Genomic DNA, 19147 nt, shown 5'->3' on the forward strand with positions numbered 1-19147 from the left:
CAGAAAGGTGCTCAAATATTTACTCGATAGTCCTTAGTTGCTTATCATATTGCTCATTATGTTTTAGTTCTACACATTCCTAGCCTATGCATTTTTTTCCTTGTTTATTTTTCTTGTTTCTATCCCTTCCTTACATGTTGAAGCCCTTGCTAACCTAGGTGGAAGCATACAATGGATGTAGAAATGGATGCCTTGGCCACTCATGGCACATGAAACTTTGGTGGATCTTCCTCCTGGTGAGGAGTTGGTTGGGTGCCATTGGGTCCACACCATCAAATATCTTCCTGATTTCTCTATCGAATGGCTTACGCTTTATTAGTTGCCAAGGGATACCATCATACACCCAAACATATTTTATTGGTTATTTTGATACCTTCTTTTTGTTGCTTAATTAAATTCTATTCATGTATTGATCTTGTTGACAATTAATTTGATTGGCCCTTATACCTTCAAGGTATGTTGCTTAAGGGGAGGATCGTAAAATATGTTGGTTGCATAAGGCCATTTATGGTCTTAAACAATCTCCTCGAGCCTAGTTTGACAAGTTTAGTGTGGTGGTCTCTACATTTGGATTTATTTAGTGCTACTCTTATCATTTGGTCTTTGTCCGCAAAAAGGAGACAAGAGTGGTACTTCTTGTAGTTTATGTTGATGATATCATCATTACTAGTAGTGATCAGAGTGGGATTGCAAATCTTAAGCTATGGCTTGAAACTAAATTTCAAATCAAGGACTTGGGAACCGTGCATTACTTTCTTCATATTGAGATTGTACAGTGTAGAAAAGGGTTTAATCTATCCTGACATACCTTGGACTTGCTAAGTGAGACTGGTTTGTTGGGAGCTAAACTAGTTGATACTCCTATGGATCTTAACATGAAGTTGCCTGGGTATGTCTGACCAAACTTTGAAGACAAACGTTGATATAGGCTGTTGATTGTCAAGTTGATCTACTTGATTGTCACTAGGCCTGACGTATCTTTTTTTGTGGGGGTTGACGAGTCTATGAAAAATCCTAAGCAACCACATTGGGATGCTGTTTGTAGGATTTTGAGCTATCTCAAAGGCTCTCCTAGAAAAGGTTTGATATATAAATGTAATAAAAAATGTGATATCATGGGATTCTCTGATGCGGATTAGGTCACTTCCGTTGAAGATTGAAGGTCTACCATTGGATACTGTACATTTGTGGGAGGTAATCTTGTTACCTAATGTTGCAACAAACAAACTACTGTAGCAAGATCTAGTGCTGAACTAGAATACTTAGCTGTGGCTCTTACTGTGAGTAAGCTTATGTGGCTGAAGTCTCCTAAGTCAGTGATGGGATTCTTGATAACAAAGCAAAAAATATGTTTTGTAATGAACAAGCTGCCATTTATATCACTAGCAATCCAGTATTTCATGAGAGGACAAAGAACATTGAAGTTGACTATCATTTTGTGTGGGATGCTGTTTTGAAGAAGGTAGTGAGGACTCCATTTGTGAAATCTGTTATCAGTTGGGCAATGTTTTCACAAAGCCTTTATTTAAGCCCACTTTGTCTAATGGTTATAACAAGCTAGGGTTAGATGATATTTATACAACTCTAGCTTGAGGGGGAGTACTAGAAGAAAATATGTTATTTTAGTAATTAGGTTGTGTGAGTGGGGTATTTTGTCCTTAAAACTTTTTATTCTTATTAATGTAGAAGAGGCAGACCTGAGCTGTACATAAGGGTTTCAGGAAAACTGCTTACTGCTTTTTTCTTCTTCTTTTCATCTCTAACTGTAAGTTCTGTATTTTCTTATTTGATTCTTCAATTTATTTCTGATTCACAACATTATTTTTATTGTTGTTTCTTTGCACCTCATACATAGAGTGATCATTGTACAGTTGGACTGTAATGCCTTCACGTTTTCTTATTTTCTTTGATAATGACTTTGGGTTGGATACTTGATTATTTTTATATTCCTACATAAAATCATTAGAATTTCTTCCACATTGGTCATTGACCTAAGTGTTTTCTGGGAAACTACCAGTGCTTCTTCATCTTCGTCTTCTTTCCCTTCTTTATATGATTTTTCATTTAAATAATTGTTCACTCCTTGTATTCTGAATTTTACATTGAAGTACTGAGTCTAGTTAAGCATCCTGCTGTTGAATTTAGTTCCAAATTTATAGTGTTCCCTTTAAGGAGTGTTCATTATCATCTCTAGTCTCACACTAAGAAAGGCATTTCCAACATCGACCGCTTCTTTTGGCCAGCCTGTAGAAGTGAGTTTCCATTTCTGGACTAATAAAATATGTTTATAGATATGGGAATGATATGCTGTCCTTTCATATTATTGAGTTGGCAACTTGGCACCCTGGACTTATTTAAGCTTGCAAGGATTTATAAATGTAGAATTTCTATTTGTATTCTTTTGAATTAAGGGTAGGTCATAATTAACTTGTCAGAATGGTTAGGTAGGAGTTTAATGAAGATAGAAAGAAATGAGTACAAACTGCAACAGAACAAGAAGTTCCCACAGGTAAAAGAGAAAGAAAAATAAAATAAAAAATCAATAAATTAAGACAAGAAACTCTTCTTTAGACCCTTCCCATCATAGTTTTTGGTGCACTTCAATTTATCCAGCTTTGTCCTTTATTCTTCTTACTCTCACCAACATCTCATTTCTCGACTCTTTGACTTCTGAAAGCAGTTAATCTCAAGTTCATTTTCTCCAAAAGAAATTGAGCTTCTTCATTCTTATCATTTATCTCTAACTTTGTCGAAAATGGGATCTAGTAAAATTCCATCCCCTCTGGTAGCGCTGTCTTGGTCCATCCTAACTTGACCACTGGCTGCATCTAAATCAATTCCGCCACCATTAAATATGGGAACCCCTTCCAAATTGCATCAGACACCTGAGAAACAACATGCAAAGAGATCCAAATTATAGCCATGTGTCACGGTCTGCCTTTTTTCACACCGTTGTGAAGGGCCGTGCGGCGCTAGCTAAAGCACTCTTGCTTAACTAGCCAGCCTATCGTTTACCAACATTCATCCACGAAGCACTTTCATTAACATTCAATCAGATAGCAGCGGAAATTATAATCAATTCATGAAAGTCGTGGCAACCAAGCAGTAAATATTGAAGCAAACGTAATTCATTAACAAATCCTCCGTTGACATGTTGTACTTAGCGAGGGAGGCAAGTAGGCTAAGCACGTTGACAATTGCTAGTGAGTTTTACAATGACTGATGAACACTCACCCTCCCCTAAAGAGCTTTCTGGGCCATTCTCACTCCGGCACTAGGAAACATCAAAGTGACCGAGGAGTCATACTGCCTTATTTGGCTTACAATGAAATAAATACTGGAAAATAACCCTACACTAGTATTTACATGATGGAAACCCATCCCAAACACACGAGGCAAGCGGTCACAGGCAAGCATAATGCCCTGAACAAGCTTAACTCGTGACATTCTCCCCCACTTATGCGGTCGACGTCCCCATAGACTTTGACGCTAGGTACACTTCAACTTCGTCTACGAATGGTTGCATGTCTTCTGCCGAAACCCAGCTAATTTCTTCGTCACCAAGGCCTTTCCACTTTACTAAGAATTCCTGCCGCTTCTTCCTTGAGGATTTGAACTCTCTGTCTGCAAGGATTTCTTCAACTTTACGTCTGTCAGGTTGCACTGTACTCACCTCTGCTCTGGCTAACTGATTTCTGCTTAGATCGTCGGTGTCGGCGTTGTACGGCTTGAGGCAGCTGACGTGAAACACAGGATGCACTTTCATCCAAGTCGGAGGGTCAATTTTGTAGGAGACCTTCCCGACTTTGGCCAAGATGGGGACTGGTCCTTCATATTTTCGAAGTAGTCTCCTATCTCGTCCTCGTAGTGACCTGACTTGTTCAGGATTGAGCTTAACAAGCACCAAGTCACCTACGTTGAAGTGCTGCGGTCTTCTCCCCTGATCTGCCCACTTCTTCATCCGCTTAGTAGCTTTCTCGAGGTAGGCTCGGGCAATCTCAGCATTTCGTTTCCATTCTTTGGTAAAGACATACGCCCTGGGACTCTTTCCTCTGTACGGCTCATCCACTGTGTGAGGTAACAGCGGCTGCTGGCCTGTAACAAGCTCAAAAGGACTCTTGTTGGTTGTGGAGCACTTTTGGGCATTGAAACATAACTGAGCCACATCGAGTAGCTGCACCCAATTCTTCTGGTTGGCGTTGACGAAGTGGCGCAAGTACTCTTCAAGTAGCCCATTGAATCTCTCCGTTTGTCCATCTGTCTGTGGGTGATAACTCGAAGAGATTTCTAGTTGTGAATCGAGGATTCTGAAAAGTTCTGTCCAGAAGTTGCCAGTGAATCTTGAGTCTCGGTCACTAACAATGTCGTGGGGAACACCCCAATATTTCACAATGTTCTTAAAAAATAACTGTGCTGTCTCCTCTGCCGAACAGTACTTCGGTGCGGCTATGAATGTACCATACTTCGAAAACCTGTCTATAATAACAAGTATAGACCCTGCGTCTCCCACTATGGGCAGGTTGGTGATGAAGTCCAATGAGACACTTTCCCAGGGTTTGGACGGTACTGGTAAGGGCTCCAACAGCCCCGCTGTTTTACTCCCCTCAACCTTGTCTTGTTGGCAAGTGAGACAAGTTCGGGTATAATCAACCACATCATCAAGCATGTGCGGCCAATAGTACCCCCGCTTTAGTAAGGCCAAAGTGCGCTGCCATCCTGGATGTCCGGCCCACATGGTATCATGACATTCCTTCAGCAATGTCTTCCTCAGATCACCTGCTCGTGGCACAAAGAGCCGGTTACCATGGGTTATCAGCAATCCATCTTCCATCCAAAACTGTCGTGCCTTCCCTTCTTCGGTAAGTTTCATTAAGTTCTGCGCAACTGGATCTTTGGCTAAGTTCTCTTTGATGCGCTCCCGCATCGTTGTGGTAACAGTACTTGAAGTCAGATGTGTTACCATTTGTAAGGCCGCCAGTTCGGCCTTTCTACTCAGTGCATCCGCGACTTGGTTCAATCGCCCCGCCTTGTGCTCAAATGAGAAATCAAACTCTGCCAAGAATTCCTGCCATCGGCCTTGCTTGGGTGTCAACTTTGGCTGTGTGAAGAAATGGCTAACACCTGAATTATCTGTTTTCACCACAAACCTTGCCCCAAGTAAGTAATGCCTCCACACACGGAGACAATGTATCACCGCTAACATCTCCTTCTCTTGAGCTGTGTACTTCCGCTTCGCTTCACTAAGCTTACGGCTTTCGTACGCAACAGGGTGTCCCTCCTGTACCAAGACTCCTCCAAGGGCGAAGTCTGATGCATCTGTCTGTACCTCGAAGGGTTTCATGACATCCGGAAGAGCCAGAACCGGATCTCTCATCATGGCATCCTTCAAGTCATCAAAGGCTACCTGGCACTCCTCTGTCCAGTTCCACCCATGACCCTTCTTTAGTAGTTCTGTCATAGGGGCCGTTCTCCGTGAATACCCCTCTACGAACTTCCTATAGTAGTTGGCAAGGCCAAGAAAGGAACGCAACTCTTTCACTGTTGTTGGGATCTTCCATTCTTGAATTGCCCTTACCTTCTCCATATCCATTCTGATATGACCTTGGTCAATCACATAACCAAGGAATTTGATGCTTTTCTGAGCGAAAGAGCACTTCTCTTTCTTTACATATAGACTGTTCCCCTTCAGCCTATCGAACACCTTCCGCAGATGCTCTTTATGTTCCTCCAGAGTGGAACTGTAGACAACGATATCATCCAGGTACACCACGACAAACTTGTCAAGGTATTCAAGGAAAACCTGGTTCATCAAGGTGCAAAATGTTGCAGGTGCATTCGTTAACCCGAACGGCATCACCAAGAAGTCATATGCCCCATACCGTGTCACACAAGTAGTCTTCGGCTCATCCCCATCAGCAATTCTCACCTGATAGTAACCTGACCTCAAGTCAAGTTTAGTGAAGTACTTGGCGTGACTCAACTGATTCAATAAATCAGCAATCAACGGAATAGGATACTTGTTGCGCACTGTCACCTTATTGAGCGCGCGGTAGTCTACACACATCCGCAGGCTCCCATCGTGTTTCTTCTGAAATAGCACCGGTGCTCCAAATGGTGCTTTGGAAGGGCGAACATATCCCGCTTCCAATAATTCATCAAGTTGCTTCCTCAATTCTGCCAACTCTGGAGGCGCCATCCGATATGGCCCTTTTGCAGGTGGTTTCACCCCTGGAAACAACTCGATCTCATGCTCCACACCCCGTAGTGGAGGTAATTCGTGAGGTAACTTATCTGGCATCACCTCCTTATACTCATCCAACACCGCTTGGATAGTTGTAGGCACCAGCTCTTTGCCTACTTCTTTATCTACCACCACCGTGGCTAGATATGTCTGCTCTCCCTTCCTCAGACCTTTCTTGGGTTGCATGGCTGAAAGGAACTTCCCATCGTCTCCTTTCGTTGCAATAGCTTGCACCATGCACGGGTGATCTCCCATCAGGCATAGGGAACCAGCCAAAGGCATCATCACTGCCTTCGTTCCCCTTAGGAACTCCATTCCTAGAATGACTGGAAAGTCATCCAATGGCACTGCTGTAAAATTCACATGACCTTCCCACTGCCCAAGCTTCACAGTAACTTGCTTGGCTACTCCCAGAGTAGGCTGGGCTACAGAATTAACTGCTTTCATGCGTCCTGTATCCTTCTCTAAGGATAAGTTGAGTCTTCCTGCTTCCAACTGCGAAACAAAATTATGAGTAGCTCCCGTATCCACCATAGCGCGAGTACTCTTCCCATTTATCCTCAAGTCCACAAACATTAACCCTTTTGCTCGTGTAACTTTCGGTGTTTTTGCCTGCTTTTCCAATGCGTTCACCAACCGCACTGAACCCACCCTCGGGGCATCATCCTCTTCCACATCGTCTTCCACTGCCTGTTCTATAATGGAAGCCTGTAAGGCATTAAGTGATGCTTTGTGAGGGCACTCAAAGACTCTATGAGGACCTTGACACAAGAAACACTCAATTTTACTCTTTCCCTTGGGTGTGTTGAACCCTCGAGACGACGACGCTTCCTTTGAGGTTGATGCTTTATAGTCGGCTCCCCCATTCTTGGGTTTGCCTTTCTTGAAAGACTTTCCATTGTTTCCCTCTCCGCCAGATCCTTTGGACGAAGTGGTTATCTCCCCAGCATAGTCAGTCAAGCGTTCTGCAGCAGCTTGTGCGGTAGGCAAGTCTTGAACTCTTTGTCTATGAAGCTCAGTCCTTGCCCACGGTTTCATCCCCTCAAGAAAATAGAACAACTTGTCCTTCTCCGACATATCCCGAATATCCAACATTAAAGCAGAGAATTGTTTCACATATTCGCTGATCGACCCCGTATGCTTGAGATCTCTCAGTTTTCTCCTTGCATTATACTCAACATTTTCAGGAAAAAATTGGGCCTTGAGCTCTCTCTTCAAGTCTGCCCAACTATCAATTACACAGTTTCCATTCTCAATGTCATAGTACTTAGCACGCCATCACAGTTTGGCGTCACCCACCAAGTACATGGTTGCAGTATCCACTTTCACCTGTTCCGAGGGCATCCTCACAGCGCGGAAATACTATTCCATATCAAATAAGAAGTTCTCTAACTCCTTAGCATCACGGGCACCCCCATACGTCCTGGGTTCTGGCACCTTGGTCTTGTTGACTCCCGGAGTGTTGGAGTTCCCCATAGCAAGAACCATCAGATTCACCTTTGCATCTAGATCAGTCATCCGGGCCTGCAAAGTTTCCACAGTGTGGTGAAAGTCCTCTGACATTTCACTTGTCAAACTTGCTTGATGTTGCTGTGATCCCATCACCTCATCAACAAGTCCCCTCAGTTGGGCCATCTCGTTGGCCATATTGTTGGTTGTCTCTTCAACCTGTGCTTCCCGTGCAGTAAGTCTTTCAGCAGTGTTTGGTGCCATGGTCACTTACCAAAGCTTTCCAAAATCCCACAACGAAGGTAACTGAATTCTCGTAGCAACTGAGCCTTGGCTCTGATACCAAATGTCACGGTCCGCCTTTTTTCACACCGTTGTGAAGGGCCGTGCGGTGCTAGCTAAAGCACTCTTGCTTAACTAGCCAGCCTATCGTTTACCAACATTCATCCACGAAGCACTTTCATTAACATTCAATCAGATAGCAGCGGAAATTATAATCAATTCATGAAAGCTGTGGCAACCAAGCAGTAAATATTGAAGCAAACGTAATTCATTAACAAATCATCCGTTGACATATTGTACTTGGCGAGGGAGGCAAGTAGGCTAAGCACGTTGACAATTGCTAATGAGTTTTACAATGACTGATGAACACTCACCCTCCCCTAAAGAGCTTTCTGGGCCATTCTCACTCTGGCACTAGGAAACATCAAAGTGACCGAGGAGTTATACTGTCTTATTTGGCTTACAATGAAATAAATACTGGAAAATAACCCTACACTAGTATTTACATGATGGAAACCCATCCCAAACACACGAGGCAAGCGGTCACAGGCAAGCATAATGCCCTGAACAAGCTTAGCTCGTGACACCATGCCACGCATGAATTTTTTATCCAATAATGATCCTTCATAGCACCCAAAATTATTGTCAAGGTACTCTCCTCCACTGACTCATTTCCTCAACTTTTTTAAAAAAAAAATAAAAATAAAATTTCAACCTACTCTCCACGTTTACAACTCTTGTCTCAACTTCAAGGACCATTGAATGAATCAGGCTGACCATTCCATAAGCAAAAAAAATTCTCATTGCTATTCCTATCAAAAAACTTATTTAGGGGAGACAGCTCTAGATGAAAATTTTGTTTCTCAAAAAGCTTGTGCATTGCAAGACTTGATTAAATCACTCTCATACAAGCAGCCTTGATCTCAGAAACAGCCGTTGTACATTTTGAACTGCCAACAACCTGCCTATTTGTGCCTGGGGAACTCCTTTAAAACCCCAGTACTAGTAATGGTGAGATCTGATATTACCTACTAATCATTGTCAACTACTGTCTTCACAGGAGAAGAGACCTTGAAACAAGGTGAGGTGACAATTTTGCCTCTTTCACCAGTCATTCCTGCTGTGCTTTCTGTTGTACATCTCAAAGACCTTCCACTCTGATGCTCACATTTCAACTCCTCCAAACCCACATTTCACTCCCAAACTTAACTTTGTCATTTATCCCCCAATTCAAACCATGGGAACAAACATGGAACTTTTTCTATTCAAACTCAAAATGCACATCAAGAAACTTCAAGGTGGTCTGATTGCCCCCCCAATAAGTGTATCTCCCTTTGCCCTTCAATCAAACAAAAACTAAGGATACACAATTGCAGATCCATCTCTCGGCCAACAAAGAGCTCATTGATTCCATACAATATTCTTCTCAAACAGATAAAAGAAAATCCTTCCTTCATGCCTTGCCTTTGATTTGGATAGATTTTCGTGAATTTCTCTTCCCCATACTAGTTGGTGAGCGCAGCTATCACAAAAGAGAAAATATAATAGAAATCAAGATAGAGGAGAGTGAAAGAGAGAGTGCGATGAAGTGAATGTCCTTTATTAAAACTTATGTTGAAATCTACATGATGGAGCTGCTAAATATGAAATGTTTCATTATGCTTTTTCAGTATATTGTTCTTGCATGATCTTGTGGTTGTAATATTATGTTGATAGATAATATGTACTTTGTTATTTATCCGTTTTCCAATGAAAAATATTCTTGTGAATTTCTTATTTCATTCATTTGTTGTAATTTCAGCATGTTCCACGGATAAATACCTACATTCCCAACTTAAGTGAAGCCAATTTGGATTACCAAAGATTGCTCCAGAGGTATTTCTTATTCTTGGCAATCATATAAGGGAGAGTTATTTGGAGAAGTATGTCCTTTTTGAGGAATGTGTTGAGGCTAAAAATGAAAATTTTTTTTTATACTAATGACTGCTGTTAAAATATGGCATTTTCCTTTCAAAGTGATGTAATTAACCAAGTATGTCTTTATATGTTCATTTAATTAACTATTTGTTTTTATTTGGAAAAGGCAATAGAAATAATATATTAGAAGAGAATTTACTGAAAATTACACAAGAATACTAGCTAGTTGTTTTGTCATCCACTTATAGGTTAATCAAGGAGAGGGTGGCAAAAAGAGTTACTCTAGGCATAGGGAAAACCTCATGGTATTGAATTACGTAGTGAAATTATTTTTTATTTTAAAGAAGTGACACTTGATCGTATGCAAGGACATTTTACCGATATTGTGGAGCGGCAAAAATAAAGCCAGAGCTAGACAAAAATACTTAAGGCTTTATTCCCAAATGGTTGGGGCTGACCAAAAAACTCCTTTCTTAGTTCAACTTCAACTGAATACAAGGCAGTAGGGCTGAACTCAGTTCTGTTTGGTTCGGTTATGTGGAGAACTGAAAACCAATTGCGGTTTCATTTTTAGTGAACCGAAACCGAAATTGAATTAGCTACTCCACGGAGAACCGAATTTTGGTGGTTTGGTACCGAATTTTGGTGGTTTGGTTAAGGTTTTTGGTTTTTAATCGAATTTTTTAATATACAATGAAATTTTTGCATAGGTTGTTGAGATTGAGAACCTAGTGGACCTTTTGATTTTTCTGTTTCATAATTTTTATAGAATTGAACCTACTGCTACTGGACAAGTTGAGAACATACAAATTATGAAAAAATAATTGAGAACATGCAACCTGCTAGTCCTACTGAAACTTTTTAAATAATAATTGATATGAAAATATGAAAGCATATATTCTTTTCTTTTTGTTCCTAGTTCATATTAGCTTCTCTGTCAAGCACTTTCTGCAAATCATCATAGTGCAAGTTACGTATCATTTTAACCAAGCAAATTCTTGGGAACTTTAGTAGTTAAGTCTTCCTGTTCCTAATTGCCCAAAATAAACAAACATCCAAAATAAACAAGAAAATATGAAATATATCAAATTACAAACCAAACAACAAACATTAAAATTGTTTCACCCAAAAAGAAAATCAATATTTACGACTTTGAAAGAATTGAAGTCATCCACATTCTTCAATATTCAAAATTGCAGCTTCAATTCTCTGATCTGTATACAAGCATCACTCATTCTTCCTAATAAAATAAAACAAATGAAAGTTAGAAGAAAACAAAATTAAATTGATAACAATGTTCATAACAGAAATAAATATATAATCTTACCAACAAATCATTGACGGTGTTAATGTTAGAAGAATTTAGGCCAAATTTATCAAAGTCTGAAATGAATTAAAAAGAAAAAAGTTAATGAATTAGAGAGAAGAAATGTGAAACAATAATTAGAATAAAACAATTAAGAAATGTAAAAAAAACAAACAGCAAGATTATCTTTTACCTTTTTCAAGTTTATCAAGTTCCGCAAGGCTTTCTTCATAGTTAATTGGTAGTGATGAATTCCGCAACCAATCTTAGAACATATAAGAGCCTCCACAATGTTGGGGGTCAATGATGTCCTAAAAGAGTCAAGAACATGACCTCCTGTACTAAATGCAGACTCTGAAGCAATAGTAGATATAGGGACAGCCGAAACATCACGTGCTACTTGTGAGAGGATAGGAGATCTCGGATTATTTATCTTCCACCATCCTAAAATATCAAATTAATGACTAGGCTCTTCAAGGTCATCATAAAGATACCTATCAAGATCATGTTTGCCTTCCCAACTTTTTTTTTTTTCTGATCTATGCCTCTTGAATTTATCCACCATAAGCATCCTTATCTTCATTGATGGTTGCTAAATATCCACTACACCACTAGAAGAACTAGAGCCAATTTCAGAAGTTTTACCGCCAGGTCCACTACATTGCTTACCCCCACTTTTGTACTCATCAAACATAGCAAAAATAACATCCTTCACCTTTTTACTCAAAATTGAAGATGCAGGAGGAGAAAACAATTGAGAAAGGTCCCACTCTACATATTCCAACTTATATCAAGGATCAAGAACGGTGACAACAAACATCATCATGTTCAGTTTTTTTGGATTCCCCCAATAATCATCATATTGATGTTTTATTTTGAATGCCATTTCACTTAATTCTAAATCATCACTATTGCACCAACCTTCTAACAAAGCATTAATCGTGCAAATTTCATTGAAAAAAGTTTTAGAAGTCACATAATTAGAACCAAAACCACGCAAAGGGAATTCATAGAAATATTCTAGGAATTGCACCATCCTCTTCACATCATCCCAATCATCTTCCATTGGTTTTCCTTTTCCACCATCTCTCGAAAGATCAAGTGCAAAGTCCCGATCTTGTTCATCAAATCTAGCAAAAGCTTTTTGAAATTTTTGAGCATTGTCCAACATCATGTATGTGGAATTCCTTCTAGCAGGCACATCCAAACACAAAGGCTTTTTACAATTAACCATCTCCTCATCTGCACGCTCTTTAAATTTTGCAGTTCTACCTGGTGATTTCCTAATATATTTCACTGCTTCCCTAATTCGAAGTACCGTATCTCCCACAAGTTTCAATCCATCTTGCACAACTAAATTGATGAGTAACTAATGGCTGTACCATTAGAGCTATCATTGTCCACAGTAATGGTAAAAATTTTATCTATTTCCCAATCTAACAAATATTTCTCAATAGCAAAATCTAGCACTTTTCCTCTGTGATTAGGAATTGGACCAAAACTCGAAATTCTTTTTTGTAACCTCCATTCATCGTCAATGAAATACATAGTCAAACACATGTAATGAACATTCTGTAAAGAAGTCCAAGTGTCTATTGTGAGGCAAATTCGTTGGCAATCATGTCTCAAAATTTTTTTTAATTTCTTTTTCTTTTCTCCATATAAAAGAAGACAATCCCTAGCCACTATCACTCGTGATGGAACCTTAAATCTAGGTTCCATGAAGTTACAAAAATATTTAAAACCTTGCCCTTCCACAAATCTAAAAGGTAGTTCATCCACTATCACCATATATGCCGTGGCCTTTCTAAGAACATTTGCATCATATTTTTGGCATGTTAATTGTTTTCCCCCCATTTTTGTTTCTGGTTTGAATTTAATTTGTGATTGATCACGATCTGGACTTGGGACATGTGTTCAAGTGATTCCACAAGGTCTTGTTCCATTTCTTCTTGAATCAGCACAAAATGCTTCTGGACAATATTTACATTTAGCTTTTACCTCTTGAGTATCATCAACACAGAATCTAGTAAAATGGTCCCATACCTCTAATCTTGATTTAAACTTTCTCTTATCACCCAACTCTATTTCTGAAGTAACAACATTATCGTCTGATTCTACATTTGTGCTTGGGCTTGGACTTGGGTTCGGGCTCAAATAAAGAGTTGAATTGACACTTGCGTTGTCCTTACTTTCAGACATCTATAAAAATCATATATAATTACAAATTCATTAGATTTGAACATAATCGTCAAAAATCATATATAATTACAAATTCATTAGGTTTGGACATAATCCTCAAAAATAGCAATGTATATAAAAGCTGTTTTTAAATAAAAATATATGGAAAAAATAATTACAAATAGATTAGATAGCTTTTTTGTCTTTGTCCACAAAAGATAGCTTTGCTGCATCTGACTATGTGGCCAATATGGGAATAGACCCGCCAGCAGCCGAAAGCTGCTGCTCAAGCAATTGTCAAAACAAATGCAAAGAGAGATCAAAGAGCCATTCAAAACAAAAATGCAGGAAAGGGAATCTTGCTCTCAAGAAAATTCAAGATCAAGAAAGAATGCATCTTATGAACTCACCTAAGCAAATCAAAGCCATTTCTTCCCTTGTGACTATGAAAGCTTTATTTTGTTGGCTAAGAAGACAGGAAAAGAACTGAAACAAAATGAAGAAGATGTGCAGAGGAGATATGGTAAGTTGACGGTTTAATCCATCGAAGAGCTCAAATCGATCAAACGAAGAAACAAAAACAGGAAGATCCAAGCAATGGAACTCCGAAGGATGAGCAGTGAGCAGCAAACCTTGAGGCGGCAAGGTGATCTTGAGGGTTGACGACGGTTGTGGTGGGATCAAGGGTTGTGACGGCGATCAAGGGGCGGTGATCATCAGAGAGGACTTAGAGGTGGTGATCGAGGGTTGTGGGCCTTGCGGTGGCGCAGCGCTGCCGACCTGTGTGGTTGCGTCGATGCGGCAGGGGGGGGGGGTATAGACTCTAGAGGCCACTCGCACAGTCGCATTCATTTGAGAAACTGAGATTTGAGAAAGCGTACCCTTCAGTCTTCAGATCTGAAGCCAAATTTATAATTGGCTCATTCCAGTGTTTTGTCCCCTACTAAAGCTGGGGGCAAGGACCAATGATATTCTAACATATATATAATTAATTAATTTATAAATATAATTTGTATTTAATTTGATTTTTTGGTTTGGTTATTACCGGAAACCGAAACTGAAACCGAAATTTTTCAAATTTAAAAATCAAAACTGAAACTGAAAACCGAAAAACCAAACTGTTTGTGTTTTTGGTCTGGTTTCGGTGAGGTTTTTTCAGTTTTTCAGTAATTTTTGTTCACTCCTTCAAGGCAGCACCTTCTGTTAGATTAAATTTCTGTAAAATCCTTTTCACAACCTCACCCATGTTCTGCATAGTCTTCCTTTTGTCTTTGCATGTCTGTCCATCTTAATCAAATTGCTCATTTCCATTGGTCTCTATTGAAGATGTCCGAACAATTTCTTTCAAAAATAGACAGGACATCGTTATACTAACAAAAACTAGTAAAAAACAAACAAAAATTCAGTACATCTGAGATTTTCAATTATGCTGTACATCAGCAAAACACACTCCCTTGAAAGCTTTGGAAACATATGCCCACGAGGAGATATGAAAAACAATTGATGTAGGACAGTGACAGCAGAACAGAATAAGAGAATTGAGGGGGGAGAAACAGAGAGAAGTAGAGAAGAAGAAAGAGGAAAGGAGAGGAAAAGAAGGGCAAGACAGCGACAGAACAGAGGAACGAGAGAGTTCAGATCAGGAAGCAGAACAGTGGAAGAAAATAGAGAGAGAACAGGAACAGAATATTCAGAAATTAGAGACAGAATTATGGGAGAGAATTAGGAAGAAGTGGAGAAAAAGTGAAGGAGAAGAACAACAGAGAAGAGAGAAGAAAGAAGGCTTCTGGGAAGCAGAGAACAGAACAGAGAAGACAAAAGGAGAAGAAACAAGAAGAAGAGAGGAGGAGGAAGAAGAAGGAGAAGATAGGAAGAACCTGTATGAGAGAGAGAAAAACAGTCTGGGAAATCTGAATTTAAATTGATAACTGTTCAAAAAACTAACAAATTTTTGCCCACTATTAAATAAAATATATATTTTCACAAAGCCCCTAGAAAGCAAGATAGTATAAAGTAACCCTGAACTAATAAAATACTTTTTTGATAATAAAAGAAGATATATTAGATAGAGAAAGAGAAATTACAACAAAAGAGGACAAGAAGTCCACCGTAATAAAATAAAATGAAATAAAAAAAAATAAAAAAGTAATATTAACAATTGAACAAGGAACCCCCTCTTCAATCCTTTTCCTTCATAATTCCCTAATTCTTCAAGCTAGCTAATTCCCTTTGACCCTTTTTAGCTCTGTTTTTCTACACCCATCAAAACACACTTCATTTCCCCCACTATCACAAAACTTTAAATCGAATTTATCCATGAGACTTTGAACTTAAAAAATCCTTCCTCGAAATTTCCTTCAGTGGTGTTGGTAAAATACTGTCCTTGCACTTCAGCTCATTCACCAAATTGTCATTTTCAAATATAGAGACCCCCTCCAATCCTACCAAGGGAATGGGTGTACATATGATAAGCCCCCTAAAACATCACTGGAATTAGAAACATATCCATATTGCTCCCTAATTTCATCCAACAGTAAAGCCCCACCACAATCAAACTCACGAAGACATCCATATTGTTCCCTAATTTCATCCTACAGTAAACCCCCACCACAATCAAACTCACTAAGACATCGCTTTCATTATCTGATACAACCCCCCATTTCATTACCTTCTTACCTTTGCTAACCCCATCACAAAAATTGCTCGTCTTTTTCTTAGCATTTATGTTTTCCACAATGACTAACTCTCTGATGCAGGTCCAGCATCAAGGTTCTGCAGCCATGGAGAAATTAGAAGAGAAGGAGGAAGGGGAAAGGAGGAGAGAGGAGATAATTTTTGGGGGGGGGGGGGGGGAGGGAGGGGGGGTAGAGGAATTCATGTTCACTTCAATTCAAATTCATCAACAACTACCTACATCATGGCTTTCACGCACTATTTATAAGAAAGTCTCTAAACACATGAAATTACACACATACCCCTAAAACTACATTACATTACAAACATTCCACTAGAATACACAATTACTATAAACAATCCCACAACATAAATAATCCTAATACAAGCAAAGTACACACACATACTTCAACAACTAACTAACTATGCACATTTTGGTTTCGGACCCAATAAACCATTCACCCTATTCTTTGTAGGCCTCCTAATTTGGTCGAAATGATCCATCCAAATAGCCACTTCTCATCCTATATAAATTCCCTCCTTCCAAAAAGAACTTGACTCCGTCGAGTTGGGGAAAGTACCAAGGAGTTCATCACCATGAACAGAGTCATCTCATTTCCTAAGAAAGGAATCAACAGTACGCTTCAACTTGGTGAGTAGAAGAATTTGTGCATCAATTTGTACTTCCTTTTGTCAATGGAGAGGGAATAAGAATTCTCATATCCATCATGCTTCACCTTCCTATCAAATAATCATGGTTGACCCAACAGAATGTGACAAATTTTGAGAGGAAGGATGTCACATTGCACTGTCTCCATAATGGAACCAATCTTGAAGGTAAGTAAGCAGCGATCATGGACCTTCAAGTTGGTATTATTCACCCAAGCAGTTTTGTATGGTTCGGGATGAGGCTCAACTTCAAATTTAACTTCTTCACAACTTCTTTAGAAACTACATTTGTGCAACTACCAAGATCACTAACCAAAGTGCAAAGTTGTTTTAGGCATATCACTTGAGTTTGAAAGATGTTAGTCCGTGTCCAATCCTCTGTATCTTCAACTTTGTGGGAAGAGAGCAATGTCGAAGCACTAAACAAGTTTTCAAATTGCCATCATCATCTAAGTCACGTGGAATTTTTGTTTCAGCTTCAACTACTAGAGTATCATCATCATCTTCTTCTTTTTCTGCAACAGCCATGACTTGGTTAGGACATGTGCAGCTCGATGTCCAAAGCCTTGACATTTAAAGCATTTGAGTGATGGTTGGCTATTATAAGTTGTTCCAGAATGCTCAGGAGTCTTCCAAGAGGTATTAGTCTGAACACCTTTTCCCAATTGCTCAACTTGTCTCATACTGAAGGGCTGATGTAGCTTTAGGAGGATTGAGTTGCATGCCCTCCTCAATCTAAGTGGCAACCTGTGCTGCATTCTCAACTGTAATGAGATGACATGCAGCAAGTTTGGAGACAATAGCTGGCTTCAACCCTTTTCTATACAAAGTTATCATAATGTCCTCTTTCCATTCTATATTGGCATGGATGGCCAAATGATAGAATCTACTAGTGTATCTTCTTGCTTCAAATCAAAGAGCTGGAGATGAACACGCTGCTGATAATTGGGAGGCACAATTTGCTATTGCATGGCTCACTTCATCTCATCCCACGTTGTAATCTTACCAAATCTCCTTCTTCTAAAGGTCTCCTTTTGTTTTATCCACCAAATTTGAGTTGCTCCCTTAAATTTTGATTCAGGCATTCAGCAAAGTACAACTTTCTAGCCTCATTCATGTCATACCATCGAAAATAGTACTCCAAAGAATACACCCAGTCATCAAATTCATCAGGAAAATAATCACCATTAAAATCTATGACTTCTAGTTTGATTTGCTTACTCAAATGATTATTTTGCCCTTCACACAACTCAAAAGCATGAGGGACAGCAGCTATTCCACAATCTTGTTTGGCAGGAAATTCCATGGGCCTTTTACCTAAGGCTGCAACTTTGGTTGTTAGCTTATTCAAAGCTTCTGTAATAGTCTCCAAAGCATGTTCCATATTTTGTGCCCTACTGGATAACTACTCCATCTTTGCAGACAATTCAACATTGGTCACCATGATGCAATTATATTAGGCAAGTCACAAACTTCACTTTCAATTATTTAAGAACAATCTTTGAGTCACCTTTAATCTAGAGTATCATGTAGAAATGAAACAAATTCACTCTCAAATGCAGCAAAAAAAGCCCTGATTTTTTATGCTGGCAGCGGCAATTTCAATGTTTTGTGCCAAAATTACCGTGCTTGTTTGTAATTTGTTGTATAAAAAAAAAAAAAAAATATCTCCTTGCAAGTCAAAATATCATGGAGAAAATCCAAAATCTCGTGGCTGAAGCAATTTTCATAAGATTTGGAATTGCAGAAAATTGTGGAAGTCTCCCAGTTGCATGTCGCCAACGCGTGGGGTGCGTGCGCCGTTGGTGAGGCACCTCTGGTGACGAAACTTGGATTGAGGGGAGATCAAGGGATGAGGAGTTTATTGGTTGTGGTGATGTTATGAGAATAGCACAGGAGATGAGAGTTTTCAAAGTGCAGATGACTAGAGAACTTTTGGCAGGAGCGTGGGTGTCCTTTGATGGTCGGACGTCGATGAAATTGAGAAGAGAGGTTTTGGGGGGGGCGTTCTGTTTTTGGTTTTCTGGGTGGTGTTGCAGGATGATCCCTAGAAAGTGGTGTTTGAGATTTGGGGACATGATTGGAATTTCTTAAAAGTTTAGAAACTCCCTTTTGGTGATTTTTTTTAGACAGAGACAGCCAGAAGACAGCTACATAATTTGGAAATGTGAAAGAGACTTGAGAGAGTTATGGGAGAGAATTAAAGAGAAGAAGAAGAGAAGGAGAAAAGAAACATCGAAGAAGTAAGAGGACAGAAGGCTGCTGGGCAGCAAAGGATTAGGGACAGAATAGGAGATCAGAACAGAGAAGAGAGGAGAAGAAGAGAAGAAATCAGAAATTGAGAGAATTAAGAGAGAAAGGGGCGGAGAAGAGCAGGGCAGGAGAGGAGAGAAGGGAACGATGTGGGGATTGAAATGGAAGAATGGAGA

General features: G+C 39.6%; 1 protein-coding gene across 13 annotated transcripts in view; it reads left to right on the forward strand.

Moving 5' to 3' along the window:
• The window catches only part of LOC131167889 (OVARIAN TUMOR DOMAIN-containing deubiquitinating enzyme 12), a 70986-nt gene that overhangs the window by 15357 nt on the left and 36482 nt on the right, over window positions 1-19147 (forward strand). For all 13 annotated transcript variants that reach the window (XM_058126939.1, XM_058126935.1, XM_058126933.1 and 10 more), the window contains one exon: window positions 9774-9847. In XM_058126939.1, the coding sequence (XP_057982922.1) occupies window positions 9774-9847 (74 nt within the window). The remainder of the gene's footprint in view (window positions 1-9773; window positions 9848-19147) is intronic.

Source organism: Malania oleifera, chromosome 11 (assembly GCF_029873635.1).
Source record: "Malania oleifera isolate guangnan ecotype guangnan chromosome 11, ASM2987363v1, whole genome shotgun sequence".
NCBI classification, from domain to species: Eukaryota; Viridiplantae; Streptophyta; class Magnoliopsida; order Santalales; family Ximeniaceae; genus Malania; species Malania oleifera.